The 19,880-nt window shown below is 43.9% G+C and overlaps 2 protein-coding genes across 2 annotated transcripts in view; one reads left to right on the forward strand and one right to left on the reverse strand.

The window, feature by feature from the left end:
• The window catches only part of cacng2a (calcium channel, voltage-dependent, gamma subunit 2a), a gene marked incomplete at both ends in the record, with an annotated part of 40,603 nt that extends 33,702 nt beyond the window's left edge, over positions 1-6,901 (reverse strand). Inside the window, one exon of the mRNA XM_083896965.1 lies at positions 6,676-6,901. Within this exon, the coding sequence (XP_083753091.1) occupies positions 6,676-6,901 (226 nt within the window). The remainder of the gene's footprint in view (positions 1-6,675) is intronic.
• A 9,581-nt stretch (positions 6,902-16,482) lies between these two features.
• LOC310932972 (amine sulfotransferase-like) lies at positions 16,483-19,397 on the forward strand (the record flags this gene model as incomplete). Its single annotated transcript, XM_083896391.1, has 6 exons — positions 16,483-16,624; positions 16,719-16,924; positions 17,092-17,218; positions 18,821-18,915; positions 19,040-19,211; positions 19,288-19,397. The coding sequence occupies 6 exons, from the start codon at positions 16,483-16,485 to the stop codon at positions 19,395-19,397; spliced, it is 852 nt and encodes a 283-aa protein (XP_083752517.1).
• Between the last annotated feature and the right edge of the window lie 483 nt (positions 19,398-19,880).

Consider the following 19,880-nt stretch of genomic DNA (forward strand, 5'->3'; position numbering starts at 1 on the left):
CGTGCTCTCTGGATATCTTCACACCATTCTCTCTGTAAACGTTAGCGATGGTTGTGAGTGAAAATCCCTGAAAATCCCCAGTGGTTACATTATATATTCTTACTGTATATTAATATTCAAATATTCTGCTGAATTAAATTTAAATAAATGTCCTGAAACCTTCCATGTGGCCCAAAATAATGTCCTCAGATGTCTTCATCAGTAAGACAAGTGTTAAACGCTAACATTTGGCAATAAAGCTAACATTTATGCTGCTCTGCTCTCTGTACACAAATACAGAGCTAATGTTTAGCATTTAGCAAAGGTAACATTCACATTGCTTCACATACACAGTGTGTTTGACTGCTTTAGCGAAGCTAACATTAGGTAAAGCTAACATTCACACTGCTTCACATACACCGTTCTCTTGACTGCTTTAGCAAAGCTAGCAATTAGTAAAGCTAACGTTCACACTGCTTCACATACACAGTGTGCTTGACTGCTTTAGCAAAGCTAACATGTAATAAAGCTGACATTCAGAGTGCTTCACATACACCATGCTCTTGACTGCTTTAGCAAAGCTAGCAAATAGTAAAGCTAATGTTCACACTTCTTCACATACACAGTGTGTTTTACTGCTTTAGCAAAGCTAGCATTTAGTAAAGCTAACATTCACATTGCTTCACATACACCGTATGCTTCACTGCTTTAGCAAAGCTAACATTAGGTAAAGCTAACATTCACACTGCTTCACATACACAGTGCGTTTGACTGCTTTAGCAAAGCTAACATTAGGTAAAGCTAACATTCACATTGCTTCACCTACACCATGCTCTTGACTGCTTTAGCAAAGCTAACAATTAGTAAAGCTAATGTTCACACTGCTTCACATACACAGTATGCTTGACTGCTTTAGCAAAGCTAACATGTAATAAAGCTGACATTCACACTGCTTCATACACAGTGCGTTTGACTGCTTTAGCAAAGCTAACATTAGGTAAAGCTAACATTCACACTGCTTCACATACACAGTGCGTTTCACTGCTTTAGCAAAGCTAGCAATTAGTAAAGCTAACGTTCACACTGCTTCACATACACAGTGCGTTTCACTGCTTTAGCAAAGCTAACAATTACGACGGTCATTACTGCCACAAAAACCGAACCGCCCGCAGATTATTCTCGTTTTTAACCTAAGTTCGACGTCTTGTCGAGACAAACCGCCACAAACTGAGTCGATATACAGAGCTGTTCTGTTGTGTCGCGTTCAATGTCACCGCACCGGTACGACGTCGCGCTACGAATCTCGCCGACACGACCGTTGGTCACAGCGCACACGCCGCCTAGCTACCAACAAAGGTACTGTTCTCAGTTCAAATACGGTACAAATACCAAACTGTGCTGGACTGTACCATGAAGGAAACACAGCTTTAGTTGTGTTCTCTGAGGCTGAAGGTGAGCACGTAGCTCTATTAGCATCGCTGTGTTTGTGCAACTGTACTAAATACAGTGGCGTGTGTTCGTCACAGAATCTAAACAAGGAAACACGACTGGGTTTGTTTTTTTTATATGTTATATAATCATCAGCTTCATTGACACTCAGTCCACTGTATTTGTAATATTTTAGATTTGTTCAAGCCTTTCCTTTTTCCGGGAGTGGGCTGACTGCGACTCTGTGACGAGCAGAGGTGGAGGTGTTGGAGCGGCCGTTCACAAACACAAACCCACCTGTGATGTGTGGGCCTCGCTCTGCGCTCTGATCAACGGGAAGGCTTCATTTAGGCCGCGCTGCAGGGAAAGATGAACACTCGTCATCCCGGCACTTTGAATTAATTGAGCTGAGCTGCAAACTGAGACCTAATTAACATGTGAAATGTTAAGGCCACATTATACTTCTCCGACTGCGTATGCGTTATCCGTCTGCGTCACCACGGAGACGCCTCGAGCATTTATACTTCTGCGTCGTGGTGACGGACACTCGCTGCAATTTCCCGCCCGATCAGTAGGGGTCGCTGCGCAAGGTTGTTGTGCTTCTGGCTACAGTGAGCAATGGCGTCCGAGAAAGAAAGAGAGAGAAAGACTGTTGTTGTTGAAAAAGTGGCCGTTTCTCACTTTTCTGTGTCACGGAACGCAGTTTTAAGATAATTTGAGGCGAGAAATTGGCCATTTAGAGTCTAAACATGTGCTGTGTGTGTTAAGATATGACGTATTTATAGTTTGGCAGCGGCGTTATCGGCGGGGATCAGCTCCGCCTCTGTCAGGACGCCCGGATCGCACTGAGAGCCGGCACAGAGCAGCTTAGCTCGGCCTGTCCTGAGGACCAATCGCAGCTCTTGCCGTCTCCGTAGTCCCTTGACGGAGTGACGGACACTTAAAAAATATTTCGTGCAGACGGAGACTACGCAGAGGCTCTTCGACAGTCTCTGCGTCGACGCAGAGTCTCTATGTAGCCTACGCAGAGCACTTTACGCAGAAGTATAAATTGGGCTTCAAACTTGATATCACTCGTCCTGACGCTCTGTGCTGCTGCTGCTGCTGCTGCTGCTGCAGGATCGCTTTGCCGTTCCCCAGCTGCAACCCCTCTGCACTTTCTTATTTCTCAATTTCAGAACTACCTATAATTAAAAATACTTGCTTTTAAAAAAAAACTAAACAATTTCCTGCACAGGAAGTCGCTTGAATTAGAATTTAAATGGACCTGACCCCGGAAAGGAAACGCAGCGGCCCTGTTTTCGCTCATGAATCTCAAACGACAAATCTGGGCTTTATTTCCTGCCACTCTGACGACCGCCGAGAGCCGAGAGTCCACTGTTTTGATCTCATCTCATTTCGGTTAAACGATGGCGTGGCAGGAGTGAAGGCCGCTGACTGCCACGATCACTCCGACTGTGATTAATCCTGTGTTCGTTTCCATGTGATCGTCGCCGAGCACCGTGTCAGCATTCAGGGAACGTCCACTGACCGCCAACGTGTCGTCTCACCCTTCGATTCCAAGCGTGAGTAAAGTCATGTTTCCACCCGTTGGAACGGTTCAATTTGTGTTGGAAATAGTACAAAAATAATCAGCCGCGACCGTTCCATTCTCTGGCACCTTACGATGGTACGGTTTGATCAGGGTGGCATTAGACCTGACTCCCCCGTCGACGCAGCAGTAGGTGCGACGTCGCGCTACGTGGCCATCGGACACTGCCTGACCCAGGACTTTACCATTTCAAACCGGTATGTACCATGATGGACACACAGTGTAAGAAACAACTTCCTGGACTGCTTTGGAACTATGTCGGTGCGACATGGAAGAGTCTGTCATGCACTGTAGGAAAACAAAGGGCCCGTTAGCTAGCAACAATCAATCTTGTGCAAAGAGAACGTGGCTTGTAACTGGAGGGTTGCCAGTTCAAATCCCGAATCTCTGAGTAACATTATCCGACCCCCGCCGTTGCTCCCCATCGATTGGCTTAATTGGACACTCTGAGACACTGTCCAAAGGGTTTTCTGTAAACACGGCATCGTTTCAGGGAATGCCTTCACCCGAACAAAGAAACAACTCTAAACGCGGTAGTACATACGCCAGGCCTGTATGTGGCGCTGCCACAGACTTAGACAAAAACCAGAGAAGTATCTGGCAATTCAATCACTTTACTGCCACATTATACTTCTCCGACAGCGTAACCACGGAGACCCCACCAGCCTTCATAGTTCTGCGTCTTGGTGACTGATACGCACTGCAATTTCCCGCCCGATCAGTAGGGGTCGCTATTTTGTCGCAGTTTTGTTAATAGAAAAGTTTGTCTAGCATTAACCTACTATTATATTATTATTATTAGCCTATTATTATGATGATCATTATTATTATTATCATTATTATTATTAGCCTATTATTATTATTAGGCTATTTAACAATTCGACCAACATCATTTTTATATGCTACATCTATACACCAAACCTAGGCCTATAACCTATAAACATGCTATTTCATAAGTTAAAGTGTGGCTTTTGTTGTGGATTTGCCGACTCGTGGAGAAATAGCCTACCTCTCGTCTGCTAGCTAGGAAACAGATCCGCTCATGCTAACGTAACCGGCTAATTAGCGCGAGTCGCGGCTGTTTATGGGTTGGGTTAGGGTTAGTAGGTTCCTATCTCGGACTTGAGTTGACTTGTGGAGTCGTGGTTGCCTTCGAAATTGTACGTTTGCAACCTTTGACAGCTAAGGCGGCTAGGACTGGTAGCTAATGTTGCAAGATGTTTGTGTGTGTGTGGCGCTGTTTAAATTAAACTGTAGTACAACTCAACTGATCCGGGTTGATGCTAGTGACTCGCGACTCATGGGTTAATTTAAAGACACGGGTTAAAGAGTCGGTTGAATCATGACTCAACCAGCTCTAACTTATAGTTGTTGGCGTTAGCTCGGCTTGTGCTGAGGACCTATCGCAGCCCTTGCCGTCTCCGTTACACTTGAAAAAATATTCCGTGCAGCCGGAGACGACGCAGAGCATCTCCGACACTTTACGCAGGAGTATAAATTGGGCTTTACTGACGCCGCCTGCCCTTAACTTTCACTCGTAAACCTCAAACCAAGTTCTTTGTCTCGCAGCAGACGCTGCAGTGGCTGAACACGGCAGCTCATCACCGGAGGATGAAGTCAGACAGACGGACACTGAGGTCGCTGAGGATCTCGCAGCAGCTGAGCTGAACACATTTGCGACGCTCTGTGCCCTCGCAAGGTTACAGAGCCTCAATCTCTGTCAGCGACTTCGCCGCCGCCGCCGCCGGGGCGTGACAGGAAACACTCCGCCTCCCTCCCTCTGTATCACGGCCGCTTGACAGGTCAAAGGTTACATGACGAGCAGCCCGGCCTTCATTAGGCAGGTCACGCAGATATGACTTTCCATGATGGAGATCCGAGCAGCTGGCCCAAAGACACGGCCTCTTTAAAAAAAAACAAAAAACAGATCCTCCACGGTTTCCTTTAATTAGGGTTAGACCAGAGTATTGATTTGTCCGTATATCAGGCTGATATAAGATCCAGGTGCCCCCCCTAACTGCAGCTTGTGATTATGTTATTATTTCATTATTTAGAGTCTTTTAATATCCGACCGGAGGAAAGTGACCAGAGAGAGTGTGGGAGGAGCTACAGAAACGTCCAAACAACACACTCACACATACTGTGTGTATATATACGATGGTGGAAACCCTCCTCATTCACTTTGTATGGAACTGTATTCTCTTATATTATCTTCATATTAGGCAAATTGGACTCTTCTTTTGACCTGGCGACCCGCCTTCGCTCTATGTCAGCTGGGATGGGCATTGGTAGAAGACGGATGGATGGATGGATATTTTCTTAATTGTGCAAAAGAAAAATAAAGCCGAAGAGGTTACAGCCTTTTCTGCCTGCTGTTTCAGTCAATAGTCATATCGGGGGAATCTTCGCGATATCCAATAACACATTTTAAAGCTAATATTGGCCAATATTGTGACGATAATACCCTGCATCCCTTTACACAAATATACCAACAGTTGATGCACCCAACAATCACGTCATCATCACTTTAGCAACATTAGCAACTCTCGCTAAGTGGCCTGCCATGACAGATGCTGCTATGCTAACCTCCAATAGCCACATCTAGCAAAAAGCTAGCAAGTTTTAGGGCTTTATGGTCACCGCTCATGTGCTGTGGTTGGTTGGTTGCCGTGGAGATGACAGAAACTTGAAATTGTTGCCCAAGGTTGTCACAAAGTGTCAAAGGTTGTAGCTACGTCATTCACGTCAACGCAAGTTATTAGCACGTGTCAGAGGTAAACGGCAGACGATGATGAATCGCACTCTGGCGACGATTCAGTTTATGTTTGTGGAGAAAAATACGAAATAGCCACCAGGGGGCAACACCTCTGGTTGCAAAAGTAACTCCACTTGAAGCCTGCCATGACAGATACTGCTATGCTAACCTCCCATAGCCACATCTAGCACCAAGCTAGCAAGTTTTAGGGCTTTATGGTCACCGCCCATGTGCTGTGGTTGGTTGGTTGCCGTGGAGATGACAGAAATTTGAAATTGTTGTCCAAGGTTGTCACAAAGGTGTCAAAGGTTGTAGCTACGTCATTCACGTCAACGCAAGTTATTAGCACGTGTCAGAGGTAAACGGCAGAATCGCACTCTGGCGATGATTTGGTTTATCATTTTTATATCTCTATTAACAAAGAAAATACTTCATTTGTAGCGTGCTTGTTTCGCTGCTTTCGGCGCCAAAACACGCAATGCGTTCTGGGTAGCCCTTGCTCCCAAGGGTGGTCTCGGAAAATCTCGATATTGAGGGCGATACAGCCCTTAAACTTGTCCCTCAACTTAATTTTTCTGAGAATTGGGACAGCACTTGCACGAGAGGGAGCGCACATTTTTGAAGTTGAGGGTTAAGATTGAGGGTTAAGATAGGAATTGGAATTCACCCACAATCTTGGAGTTCAGATCCCTCACTGTGCTACGTAGAATCACAACTTGGGGACCCAACATCAAGACAGTTACCCTCATCGGGCATCCTCCATGTGGGACAGCACAAAATCGTACCAGGCTTTAGGGACGAGATCCAAAACAGAAACCATGTATTTGTGGAAATTTGCTCAACTCGTCAAAGTCAAACGTGGAGACGTTCAGGCCTTTTCAGGACCAGAGCAGCAGAGAAAGAGAGATTTTTTTGCACTTACCTTCCAAGCAGCACGTCCTCCACAGGCCCGAGTGGGTCATCACCTCCTCGTTCTTCTTGCTGGTCTCGTTCTCGCTCATGGACTTGGACTTGCAGGTGCCGCGCGAGTACAGCCAGTAGTCCGTGCCGACCGCGATGGTCATGAGGCTGAAGGCCGCGAAGGCGCCCACCGTGGTCAGCAGCATCTGCATTCCACGGTCGAACAGGCCCATGTTTCCGCACTCCATGAAAGGGGGACCCCCTTTCCTCTTGATGTACAGGAAGTAAATATTTGAAAATTTGCGGAACCACAGCAGACTGAAAAAACGGGACGGACTCGAGCGGAAGGAGAGGGAAGAAGGAGGAGGAGGAGGAGGAGGATGCGGTAGGAACCTTATGGTTGCGTTTGGGTGAGGACGACAACAGGAGAAAATAAAACCCAAAGGAGAGTTTCTTTCTTTATGAGGGAGGGAGTTCGAGGCTGAGGTCGATCTCTGTCTCCTCTGTTTCTTCTTACTTTTATAAATGAAGAGAGAAAAGTCAGGGTTCGGCAGCAGAACCTCAGCTGCTCAAACTACGGCCACAATCTGAGCTGCTGCAGCCTGTGGTGGCGGAAGTGGAATAAATAATCCTAAAAAAAAATAGCCAACAACAACCTGTTTGTTGACTTGTGAAGGTTACAGACAGAGATGTAATGGAGAGAGGAGGCGACTCACAGTATGTCTGTTACAGTGACTTCAGTCGAGAGGCGATAATACGATAGAAACTGGAGTTACTGTGTAGAGCAGAGCATAGTTAATACTGTTATTATTGTTATTATTATTATTATTATTGTTGTTGTTATATAATGGGTTTGTTAGCATAAAAAGACGGTAGAGTGGGCAGGGGAAGCTCTCATTTTAGTCTGGACATAAACAAATGGACTCATCCATTTAGGAAATTAAAGCTGTTTTATAATAAATCCACTAAAAAAAAGGAGGGGGGGGGGGGAATTAGCATCAATCACGAGAGGGAAAAAATATCAAGGCTGCGGCCAAAGATTATCAAGCAGCACACACACACACACACACACACACACACACGGAAATAAATAGTATAAAAAAAATAATTATGAAATAATAATAATTTCAAAAAAAAAAAATGTAATCAACTGCTCAGATTTTCCTTTTTCCTAAAATTCCGGTCCCCAGTTTCCATATGTGGCTCTATCGCTCTGCGTGGGTTTGCGCCGAAAATGTGGCTCTGCGGTCGTCGACGATCCGGGGAGAGCGGGGAGCGTCCAGCGAGGCGAGCCGACCATCAGACGACATGGAGCCGGCAGGAGGAGGACGACGAGTCGGTGTGGGTGCAGCCGCAGCTGAGGAGGAGGAGGAGGATGCTGCTGCTGCTGCTGATGCTGCTGCTGATGATGATGATGGAGGAGGAGGATGATGATGATGATGATGATGATGATGCTTGAATATCCAAAATCACCGTGGCACTTTCACACCCAGGACGGTCCCGGTGGTTTAGCCCTTGCGCCATGAAAGAGGAAGGAGGAAAAATAAAATGTGATGAACGCTGCAATCCTGCGTGTCCTCCCGATTTCTCCCCTCCTCTTCCTCTTCTTCCTCTTCTTCTTCTTCTTTTTCTTCTTCCTCCTCCTCCTTCTTCTTCCTCCTCCTTCTTCTTCTTCTCTTCTGCTCCTTTCGTCTTTCTCTCCGTGCGCTCTCGGCTGCGCAGGTTTGGCCGCTTTGCGGAGAAGAAGACGCGAGGGGGGGGGGGGGGGGGGGGTTGGGATTACACAACCAGGACACACACACACACACACACACATGAACACACACACACACACACACACATTCTCGTATTTCTGCCCATTTCAAGACTCGCATTGATCCATTAATTTGGACAGACGACTGTATCTAACCGTAACCTTAACCAGTTCATGACTAAACCAAACAAATTTAACCAGAACATTTTCGGAAAATTTCGTAAAAAATAGGTTTTGCCTCATTAGGACCAGGTTTTGGTCTCCATGAGGACTGCTGGTCCTGACAAGGTCAGTGTTTATGAAAGAAATAAAAAAAAAAGGTCCTAAAAAGGTGACAAATCCACACACACACATATTGTTACATAGCATAGCATAGCATAAGAGACATCATGCATTACCTAACCCCTTACCTTAACCATCACAACTGAGTGACTAAAACCAGCCCTTAACCCTTAGAAAAGCCCTTTAAAGTTGTGCAAACCAGAAAAAAATGTCCCCACAAGAAAAATTGTCCCCATAAAATAAGAAAGTCCTCATAAAGCCTTAACTGTCACAACTAAATGCTTAAACCTTGACACACTGAACCTTAACCTGACCTTAATCTAAACCCAATTTTAATCCTAAAACCAACCCTTAACCTTAAAAAAGTCCTTTAAAGTCGTGAGATCTGGTCAAACTGTCCTCACAAGGTCAAACTATCCGCACAAGGTCAAAATGTCCTCACAAGGTCAAAATGTCCCCATAAGGGAAAAGGTCCTCATAAAGATGGTTTGAATCAAAGTTTGTCCTCACATCCGACCACACACACACACACACATTCATTCTCATGCAGTAGTCTTACTGAGGACACTGTGTGTGTGTGTGTGTGTGTGTGTGTGTGTGTGTGTGTGTGTGTGTGTGTGTGTGTGTGTGTGTGTGTGTGTGTGTGTGTGTGTGTGTGTGTGTGTGTGTGTGTGTGTGTGTGTGTGTGTGGTGCTGAAAGGTCAGCTTTACTTTGCCTCGGCGGAGTTTGTCGCCCTCTGCTGTTCAAACGCAGTTATTACATTATAAGGTTTCAAAAATACATTGAGCGTAATATTCTGTACATGTACATTATACATGTACAGAATTCTGACTGATTTCAGAATTCTGACTTTAAATTTTTTTTTTTTAATTCTGACTTTTTTCCACAGAATTCTTTGATTAAAGTCAGATTTTTATTTTTAAAAAGTTTTTTTAAAAGCTGAATTCATGCAGTTGCATGTATTATTATAATTTTTACATGTGACCCTAATGGTCTAATAATAATTTCATTGTTTGGTTTATAACTTATTAACTTATGAAGTTATTAGTGCTTTTATATTTGTACTGCTCTCATTTTGTGTTATTTTGTTGTTAATTCTGTCGTCGCATGTTGAATTTTTAAGGAGAGCGTCGCAGAGACACCTTTTAAAACCTGAATATTATATTAACTTGTTAGTTAGTTAGTTAGTTAGTTAGTTAGTTAGTGTGTTTGCATCAGTTCCTGGTGAATGGTGTCAGTGGTGAATGGGTTAAGTGTTAATGGGCGTGGTTCAGTTTGATGATGTGTTAGGGAAAGCGAAACTAAGTCTCTATTGTGTTGTTTTTGGCCCAGTTTGTTCACTCTTCACAGTGACTTCTGCCGGTGTTGTTGCTGCTGCTGTTGTTGTTGTTGTTGTTGTTGTTGTTTCAACATGAAGTCGATAGAAAACAAGTCGTCGTTTACTCCCTCAGAGGAAAGAGTCCACAGTGACGAGCGAGAGGAGGCAGATTCTGCTCAGAGGTAAAAGTCTGAGATTCTTCTCTACACAACAAACACTTTCTTTAAGCAACACAACGTGTGTCTTTGTTCCACAGAGCGCGTGCACACACACACACACACACACACACACACACACACACACACACACACACACACACACACACACACACACACACACACACACACACACACACACACACACACACACACAGTTTTCTGTTGTTTATAATAACTGTAGAAAGTCACATATGGAAAGTAGGTCTTGACTATTTACTGTTTTATAATAAACATAATGTAGTTAATAAGCTGTTTTCTCTGAATAAGACAAAGATTTTGAGACGCCTGGATCCACGTCACAGAGTCTTATGACTCTTATCTTTATTGACATTTTATTGTTTGTGACGAAGAAATTGCAGCAATCAGATCAAACAAAGGTGAGGCACTGTGAGCCGGAGAAGTAAGAGGCAAACTGTGGTGAGACACAACATTATGAGATTAAGAGTTGTTAATGACTAAAAAATAACTTGACTTCAAATCAACAAAATGACCTAAAACTGTGACATAAAGTGACTTTAGAAAGACTTAATGACGTAAAATCACGAGACAAACGCGAGACAAAAACATGAGTCAAATAGAAACAGAAAGCAACCACAAAGATAAGATAAGATGAAATAGTCCTTTATTAGTCTGACAGTGGGGACATTTACACTGTCACAGCACTAAGACACTAAAGATAATCAATTATAAACATGCATTTATAAGAAAGTACACTAGAAAGATATTAAACTATTAAAAAAGAGATATAAACACGAAGTAATGAAAATAACTTCAAAGTGACAAAAACATGAGTACAAAGACTTCAAAGAGACAAAGAGACAAAAAAGTACAACAGAGATATAAGATATAAACATGAGATATAATATAAGTATATTGCACTTAAAAAGGCGCACAATACCATAAAGAGACTAAAAGAGAAATAAACCACATTAAAGAGACAAAATGAGGTCAAATACACAAAACAATAGTACAACAGAAGGCAACCACAAAGACACACAATTCATGTAAAAGACACAAATGAGTACACAAAAACAAAATGACCACAAAGAGATTGAAAGTTACTGAAATAAAAAAAGACACAAAAAGACTTAAAATGACATCAAAATAACTTCAAAGAGACACAAAGAGTAACTTCAAAGAGACAAAAAAGTACAACAAAGAGACAGAATGACTGCAAAAATAACTACAAGAGAAAAACATTAATTAGACATAAAATGACTTTAAAACCCCCACAACATTAATACAAACCAACAAACTCAAAATCTGGATGGTTGACGTTTCGTGTCTCAAACAGGAAGAAGCTCCAGGAGACTTTGTGTCGTTACATCACAGACACGCTCGCCTACACGGACGCCGTGAGATGTTTCTGTGAGAAGTCCTCAAAGTGGTGGGTCAGGAGGGAAACTGAAGTAAACATGATGATGGACATCAAGACGAGGGCCGACGCCATCAACCTCAACATCGACCACGTCACCAAGTCCGAGGACAAAGGTAAAGCCGTCGGTGAGTACGTGAAGAGCGCGGTGACCCAGGTGACGGCCGACGGCCGGCGTGAAGAGCTGCGTCAGGAGCTCACCGCCGTGACGAAGGACACTCTGAAAGGCCTGGCCGAGCTGGATTCCTTTCTGGACGCTCTGGAGAAGCTGGCGGTCACCTCGCCTCGCGTCTTCACGCAGAACCCGACGTGGTTGTCGGTCGTTCCCGAAGGCGGCGGCTTGGAATGCGTCGAGGTCGTCGTCGGCGCCGCGCGGCGACTCTGCCCCGTGCTCCTCAACTTCAAAAGAAACGCTCAAGTCTTTTTCGTGCCCAGACTTCAGAACGTGGACGTGCTCGCGTATCAGCTGGACAAATACGTTCAGACCACACAGAAGATCTGCGGGATGTTAGAGAAAAGGTGAGGAATCCTTTACTGTCAGTTTTCACTATGTCCATATAAGACAAATAATGTGTCACCCTTAAAAGGAACTGTGCTGGAAGGTCTAGGTCAGGGGTTCTCAAAGTTTTGATACCTGAGGGCCAATTTAGGAACCCAACATTGGACTGAGGAAAAAAGGATGGTGGATAGATGTTGGGAGATGAAACAGTTTGGAGAACATTTGATCAGCTCACCAAAGATCCTGTAAAACTCGTCCACAGCTTCTTGAGTGACTTCAAACTGAAGACGATGAAGGAGACCGTGGTGAAGCTCTCTGTGGACGTGTCTGAAGAAGACGTACGCAGGATGCTCGATCACGTGAATCAGCTTGAAGAGATAAGGTGAGTTTTTCCACCACATACCCATGGTTCCACTGGATTTTAAATTCTAAATTTAATTCAGTGATGGACTGATGACCTGTCAATGGTAAAACCCAGGTTTTCAGATCAGGTTTTTGCTGTTCCAAACAGCACCAAGTCAAGCTAAACTGCACGGCACTGCTTTGGCAAGACTTCCCTTCATATCATTGTGGACATGATGACGTTTACTTGATGCTTTCTCCAAAGTGTAGTAGCAAACCGGACGTTTCTTTCTCACTTTCCTCTTTTGTCTTCGTCAGGATGAACGAGGACTTCCGGATGGTGTTCTTGTTTCAAGGGGAATCGTGTGACACCTTCATCAGTGAGTTCAGCAAGCGACGGCCCGCGATGGTCCAGGCACTGAAGGACCTGGAGGACGTGGCTGTTCAGCTTGACAGGATGAGCAAAGGGGCAAAGATCTCCAGTGTGACCGGCAGCTCGGTGGGGGCGGTCGGAGGCGTGCTCTCCATCATTGGCCTGGCGTTGATTCCTGTCACAGCCGGGGTGTCTCTTGCTCTGACAATGGTAGGCGTGGGGCTGGGAATCACCAGCGGAGTCAACAGCGCCGTCACCACTGCCACGGAGATGGGAGTGAACGCCACACAGCAAAAGAAAGCCAGAGAGGTCTTCCAGAGCTTCATGGAGGACTTTCAGAGTCTCCAGGGTTGCCTCGATGATGTGACCAATCCAACACTCGACAAAATGGAGAAAGATTTGTTCGATTTGGCCGTAGGAGTGGGCAGGGTTCTCGGTAATGTCGGTTCTGTCGGTAAGGCCATTGATGGCTTTGTCGATGCTGCCTCTTCCGTCAAGTTGCTGAAAAACACAGAGGTGGTTATGGGTGCTGGTAAAGTAGTTGCTGAGGAAGGTAAGGCTTTGCGTAATGTGCCCAGGTTGGCCTCGGACATCCCAGATATTGGTCAGGCAGTCGCCAAAGGGCCTCTCGCTCTCTCGAGGGGAGCCAGGGCAGGTTTGATCGGGCTCAACGCTCTTTTCCTCGGCATGGACGTCTTCTTCATCTGCAAGGACAGCATCAGTCTGGCCAAAGGCACCGAGACCGAAGTCTCGCAGTTCATCCGGGCCAGAGTCGCACTCTGGAGCTCAGAGATGGAAGCGTTTCAGAGGATGCACGACTCCCTGGGTGAAGGCCAGCAAACATCGGAGAAGAATGAAGCTCTTCTGGAGACGCCGTTCTACCCGGAGCTGGACGCGTAGAAACAAAGTCATATAAAATATCACCATGAGGGGGTCGTACCATCAAAGGGTTAGGGTTACGTAGGGTTAGATTCTGTATGGAAATTCACTGTTTAACATTAACAAATTGTTCCTGATGATATCGCTGCTCTACAGATGTAAGAAATATGTTTGTTTTCAATTTAAGATCATGGTTTTGATTTAATTCTCAAACTGCAACAATCAATCACTGGTTTGCGGTAATTTTGTATAAGGGACCGTATCAAATGTAAAGAAACCTTCACTGTGATTCGAATGTACCTCACTGTCGTCATGTGCCCCAATTTAAATAATTTATTTGAATGTAATCAGTGGTGCAGGGTGCCTTAGCTGCCATCTACTAACTCTTTTTCATAAAACGCAGTGCGCACTTTTCCAGGTTTGTCGTTGACTTAACGGCGATTATAATGTTACACTTTTTCCACAGGGTGGACTTTTCCAGGCGGAAATTCGTACTTAATGATATGTAAATATGTAATTAATACTTGTTCTGATAATAAATGTGAGAGGAAAAATACAACGAAAATGTTTTGAGGATATTTCCGAGTTAACTATTAAGAAATATTATTTAGTGATTTTGAAATCTATTTTTATAAGATGCAACAGGTTTACGGTAATCAACGGTATAAATTAGATTCAAAGGGGCAATAGACAGGACGTGTGGAATGTGAAATGTGTTAGTTCTGTCCTGATACAGGAGACTTTTGACCAATCACAAGGCAGTTCAGGGAGACGGGTCCCTTTGGTGGAAAGATCACTACTTTAGAGGAAAATGAGCGGTGGCAATCTCGGAATGTGGTCTAACCACTGTTGCCATGCCCGGCTAATGCCAGACCGGATCTCACCGAGGCTGAGCAACAGTCAAACCGAAGGACAACTGAAGGACAACGTCCAGGTTGGACGTGTTTGCAGAACAAAACCGAATCGAGTTCACTCAGACTCCTCAACTGTTGCATATAAAAACAAATGCGTCTGCGTCTTGATTGAGCGATTCTGCGTACTGCAGCTTTAACGACCAGAGGATTCAGCGGAACCTGAATCGGAACTTGAACCTGAACCCGAATGACCAAATGCATCAGCGCTATGTTGACAAAGGTCAAAGACCGTCACATGATCGCAATGTGACTGAGCAACATTCCACCCACACACACACACACACACACACACACACACACCTGAGAACCTGATAAACTGTGTGTTTGTTTAAAGGTGCGTTATGCAATAAATCTAAAGCAACTGGCCATAAAATCCTCCTAATATGTCACAGAGACTCAGGAATAATGTTCATATAACAAACTGAACTCACCAACAACAACAGTACAGACAAAATATTTGCATTAAAAACAAATATTTTGCAGACTGCAAATCACGTTACATATGTTTTGAAATCGTGTTTTGGCGTCATGTGGCGCCACCTACCGCCGTCTACCAATCATTGCAGTCGGTAGAGTCTCAGCCGTCGAGCGACCACGGGTTGACAGTTACGTCAGAAAACGAAACCTAAAAGACCTTGAATTAGAATTTTTGAATTTGAGTGTAGTAACCGTTTTTGGCCACATTCTTACATGTGGCGTCTTTAACCACTGTTTAAACTCAATCATCCAACTATAAAACCTATGACACTGCTATACTGTCCTATAGGGATGTGAATCTTTGGGTGGCTCACTATTCAGTTCAAAAATTGATACAATGCATAGTGTGTTAAGGCAAATTATGGCATCAGAACAATAGAGTTTGTATAAGATAATGTGATAATGTGATCACACAAAGGCAGAAGTTCACATTTATTCATTCAAATCAAGTAAATACTTACTTACTGTACAACAAAAATAACTTGCATAAACAAAAGCTGAGGCTAGCTGCCTTTTTCTCCCAGAAGTTACAAAAATAAACTGTACACAAATAACACAAACTGGTGTTTTGTGTGGTTTTTCAAAATAGAAACGTACATTTTTTTTTTATTTTTTTTTTTCAACAATCGATTTTTTTAAGTTCATGAATCGATTCAAAATCGTGGATGATTAGAGTCGCGATTCCTATGTGAATCGATTTTTCCCCCCCACCCCTACAGTCCTATAGTACACTGCTATAGTCTACTATGGTATAGTTTGTGGCATGTGAATGTTATAAAAGAAATGTGTTATTAATGATATATCTATATAAATCACGTATACTTTTTATTTTTATATTTTATAGAAATTTTATAAGAATGATGATGGTGGCAGGACAGACTCCTCCTCCTCTGTCAGCCCTTTTCCCGTCACATTGATCCCTCCCTCTCTCTCTTTACTGGCGCTGCCTCAGGAATGTAAGCAGTCCTTCTCTAAACTGGGCGACCTGTATTGTCAGTTTTGTCTGTTGCTGCTTTGTGGCCACTTTGTTTTGTTCATTGTTCATTTATTTGGGTTTATTCCTATTGTCTAGACTCGGTTGCCGACCCTTAATTGTTTTTTTTGGTCCGTTTTGTGTTGTTTTGAGCTGTAGTAGTGGTGGTGGTCCTGGTGGAGGCTTCGTCTGTTTCTCTGTGTGTGTGTGTGTGTGTGCGTGTGTGTGTCACACGTGTTTTGGTTTGTTTTCCTTGGACCCCTCGAACCCCTTTTCAACCCATTTTGCCCTCAAAAACTTTGAAATAAACCAGCGAGATACCGGCAGTCAGTCAGTGTTGCAGGAAGTCCAAAGTCCAAAACGTTAACTACTACCTTTCTGACTGTCAAACGCTGACTTCTTTTCCAGTGTGAATCTGAAGGAACATGGAGCAGCTCAACGATCGCCTCTGCAGGTACAAGAACTACAACTTCCCCGTCGGCGTCGTCACTGCCGAGTACCTGGATTCTCTCCAGACCTTTGAGACACGAGACTCTGACATTTTCCTGGTCACTTATCCAAAGTCTGGTCAGTGGAACAGTTTAACTCTCACAGTTTTTCCTCCTCTTAGTTTTCTGTCACTTTCACAAACCAGAGCGTCTTCCTCCCCCTCCGTCCACAGGCACCATATGGACTCAGCAGGTCATCATCTCCATCTGCGAGCTCAGCGGCGGCCTGAACGAATATCCAAACAACTTTGAGCAGATGCCGTGGCTGGAATACCCGGAGGGGCGTCCAGATTACGCTCTGAGAGCCTCTCCGCGACTCTTCGCCTCTCACCTCACGCCGGGTCTGATGCCTTCAGGCCTGAAGAACAAGAAGGCAAAGGTCAGTGTTTTGGTTTGTGGAAGTTCACGTCTGCGTCAACGGACAGGGAGTTCGACAAAAGTTGCAGGTTTAAAATAGTCGATGGGTCACAATGGAGTTTGGTGTGGAGACACGCCCACACATACATCAGCTCAATCCCTGATTGGTGGTTTTTTTTTACGTCTCAGATCATCTACGTGATGAGGAACCCGAAGGACAACATCGTCTCCTATTATCACTTCAGCAAAGCTGCCGCTGACCTGGAGACTCCCGAGACCTTTGAGGGCTTTTTTGAGAAGTACATGACGGGCAACGGTGAGATAATCCCACTCACTCTGATGATGATGATGATGATGATGATGTTACACACAGAACTTTTCAGGAGCAATCGAGAAACATGAGGTAGAAACTACATTTTTACAAGTGTATATGGGGTTTAAAAGTACTTACATTTGGCCTGGTACGCAATGACCGCCTAAAAGTCAGGAGGTGGAACTGAAGGTGTCAGAGCTGAAGATGCTGAGATGTACGTTGGGACTGGACAGGATGGACAGGAGTAGAATTGAGCATCGTCCAAAGACAGCTCAGGTTCAGCGGTTAGGGTTAGGGTTGGGGTTCGGGTTAGGGTTGAGAGGGTTTGGTCACAGGACAAAGGACTATGATGAAGACAGAGGAAAAGAGGAAGGACCACAGAGAAGATTCCTGGATGTTGTGAAGGAGGACATGAGGACAGTTGGTGTCACAGCAGAGGACACAAGGGAGAGGACAAGATGGAGGCAGATGATCCACTGTGGCGACCCATAAAGGGAAAAGTATGGTGGCCCTGAGGTGCAAAACACAAACACAAATCACAAAACACAAACGCAAATCAAAAAACATATATGCAAATCACAAAACACGAAAACATTAACTCAAAACGGAAACGCAAATCACACAACGCAAACACAAAAGCATTTTTGATTTGCGTTTGTGTTTTTGATTTGCGTTTGTGTTTTTGATTTGCGTTTGTGTTTTTGATTTGCGTTGTGTTTTGTGATTTGCGTTTGTGTTTTTGATTTGCGTTTGTGTTTTTGATTTGCGTTTGTGTTTTTGATTTGCGTTGTGTTTTGTGATTTGCGTTTGTGTTTTTGATTTGTGTTTGTGTTTTTGATTTGCGTTTGTGATTTTGTTTTTGATTTGCGTTGTGTTTTGTGATTTGCGTTTGTGTTTTTTGATTTGCGTTTGTGTTTTTGATTTGCGTTGTGTTTTGTGATTTGCGTTTGTGTTTTTGATTTGCGTTTGTGTTTTTGATTTGCGTTGTGTTTTTGATTTGCGTGGTGTTTTGTGATTTGCTTTTGTGTTTTTGATTTGCATTTGTGATTGTGTTTTTGATTTGCGTTGTGTTTTGTGATTTGCGTTTGTGTTCTTGATTTGCGTTTGTGATTTGTGTTTGTGATTGTGTTTTCGATTTGCGTTGTGTTTTGTGATTGTTTTTTTGATTTGCTTTGTGTTTGTGATTGTGTTTTTGATTTGCGTTGTGTTTTGTGATTGTTTTTTTGATTTGCGTTGTGTTTTTTTGATTTGCGTTGTGTTTTGTGATTTGCGTTTGTGATTGTATTTTTGATTTGCGTTGTGTTTTGTGATTTGCGTTTGTGATTGTTTTTTTGATTTGCGTTGTGTTTTGTGATTTGTGTTTTTTTAAAACGTTGTGTTTTCTGATTTGCGTTTTTGATTTGCGTTTGTGATTGTGTTTCTGATTTGCGTTTGTGATTGTGTTTCTGATTTGCGTTTGTGATTGCGTTTGTGATTTGCGTTTGTGTTTTGTGATTTGCATTTGTGTTTTGCACCTCAGGGCCACCGTAAAAAAGCCAAAAGAAGAAGAAGACCAAAGTTCTTGCATACTGGACCTTTAACTCATATCATTATACCCTCATACAGTTGGTGGATCGTCGTGGTTTGACCACATCAGGGAGTGGCATTCAAAAACAGACGAGTACGACATCCTCTTCCTGACCTACGAGGAAATGATTTTGGTGAGAATATTTATTTTTTAAGCGTTATCGTGTTGTGTTTTTGAGGAGACTGTGTATTAAATTAAAGGAACCCCTTTGTCAAAGCTGACGTTCTTTGCTCCGTTGACCTTGTGTTGCTTTTCAGTACCTGAAGGGGGCAGTGACTAAGATCTGCAGCTTCTTAGGGAGGACCCTCAGCGACGACGCCATCGATCGAGTCGTGGAAAAATCCACGTTCAAGGCGATGAAGAAAGACCCGAAGGCAAATTACGAGTTCCTGCCGAAGGAGAGGATGAGCGCGGGCTTAATGCGCAAAGGTAACGAAACAAACGACAAACGAATGAAAAGCTGCGTGAAGAGATGATCACGTCTGGTTTGTGGTTTCCACTGCAGGTCAGATCGGTGACTGGAAGAACTTCTTCAGCGCTGCTCAGAGTGAAAGAGTCGATCGGCTGGTTCGGGAGAAGCTGGGTGATCTGTCTCTGAAGATCATCTACGAATAAACCGTGACGACTTTACGATGTTTATGTTTCCTCAACGACTGATTAACGTCCCGATGGTTTCCTGTTGAAGTTTGACTGAAGTTGATGCTGTGAATGAATATCAATAAAAATGTTGTCACATGTATAATGCAGGCCGCTGTGGTCAGTGCAGCTGACAATGTTCAATTTATTTGTTTTGCACCAAATCACAACATGCATTATCTCAAGGCACTGAACAAAAACCTTTACAACATTATAGAGATCAGAGAAACCCAACAATTCACAATATATTAGTCTTTATCAGTACCACAGAGGAAATTCCTTATTTTCATTTAACCTATCCTCGACTAGGAACCTTCCCAGAATAAGAAGCAGCACCCAGGGGAGCAATGGGGGCAGGCGGTGCCTTGCTCAGGGGTTCCCCAGCCCTTACCTGAACCGGTAATCCTCTGGTTACAAACCAAGTTCCCTTTCCACTTGGCCATGGGCTGCCCAATGAGCAAA

Source organism: Microchirus variegatus (genome assembly GCF_963457635.1).
Source record: "Microchirus variegatus genome assembly, chromosome: 10".
Taxonomy (NCBI): Eukaryota; Metazoa; Chordata; class Actinopteri; order Pleuronectiformes; family Soleidae; genus Microchirus; species Microchirus variegatus.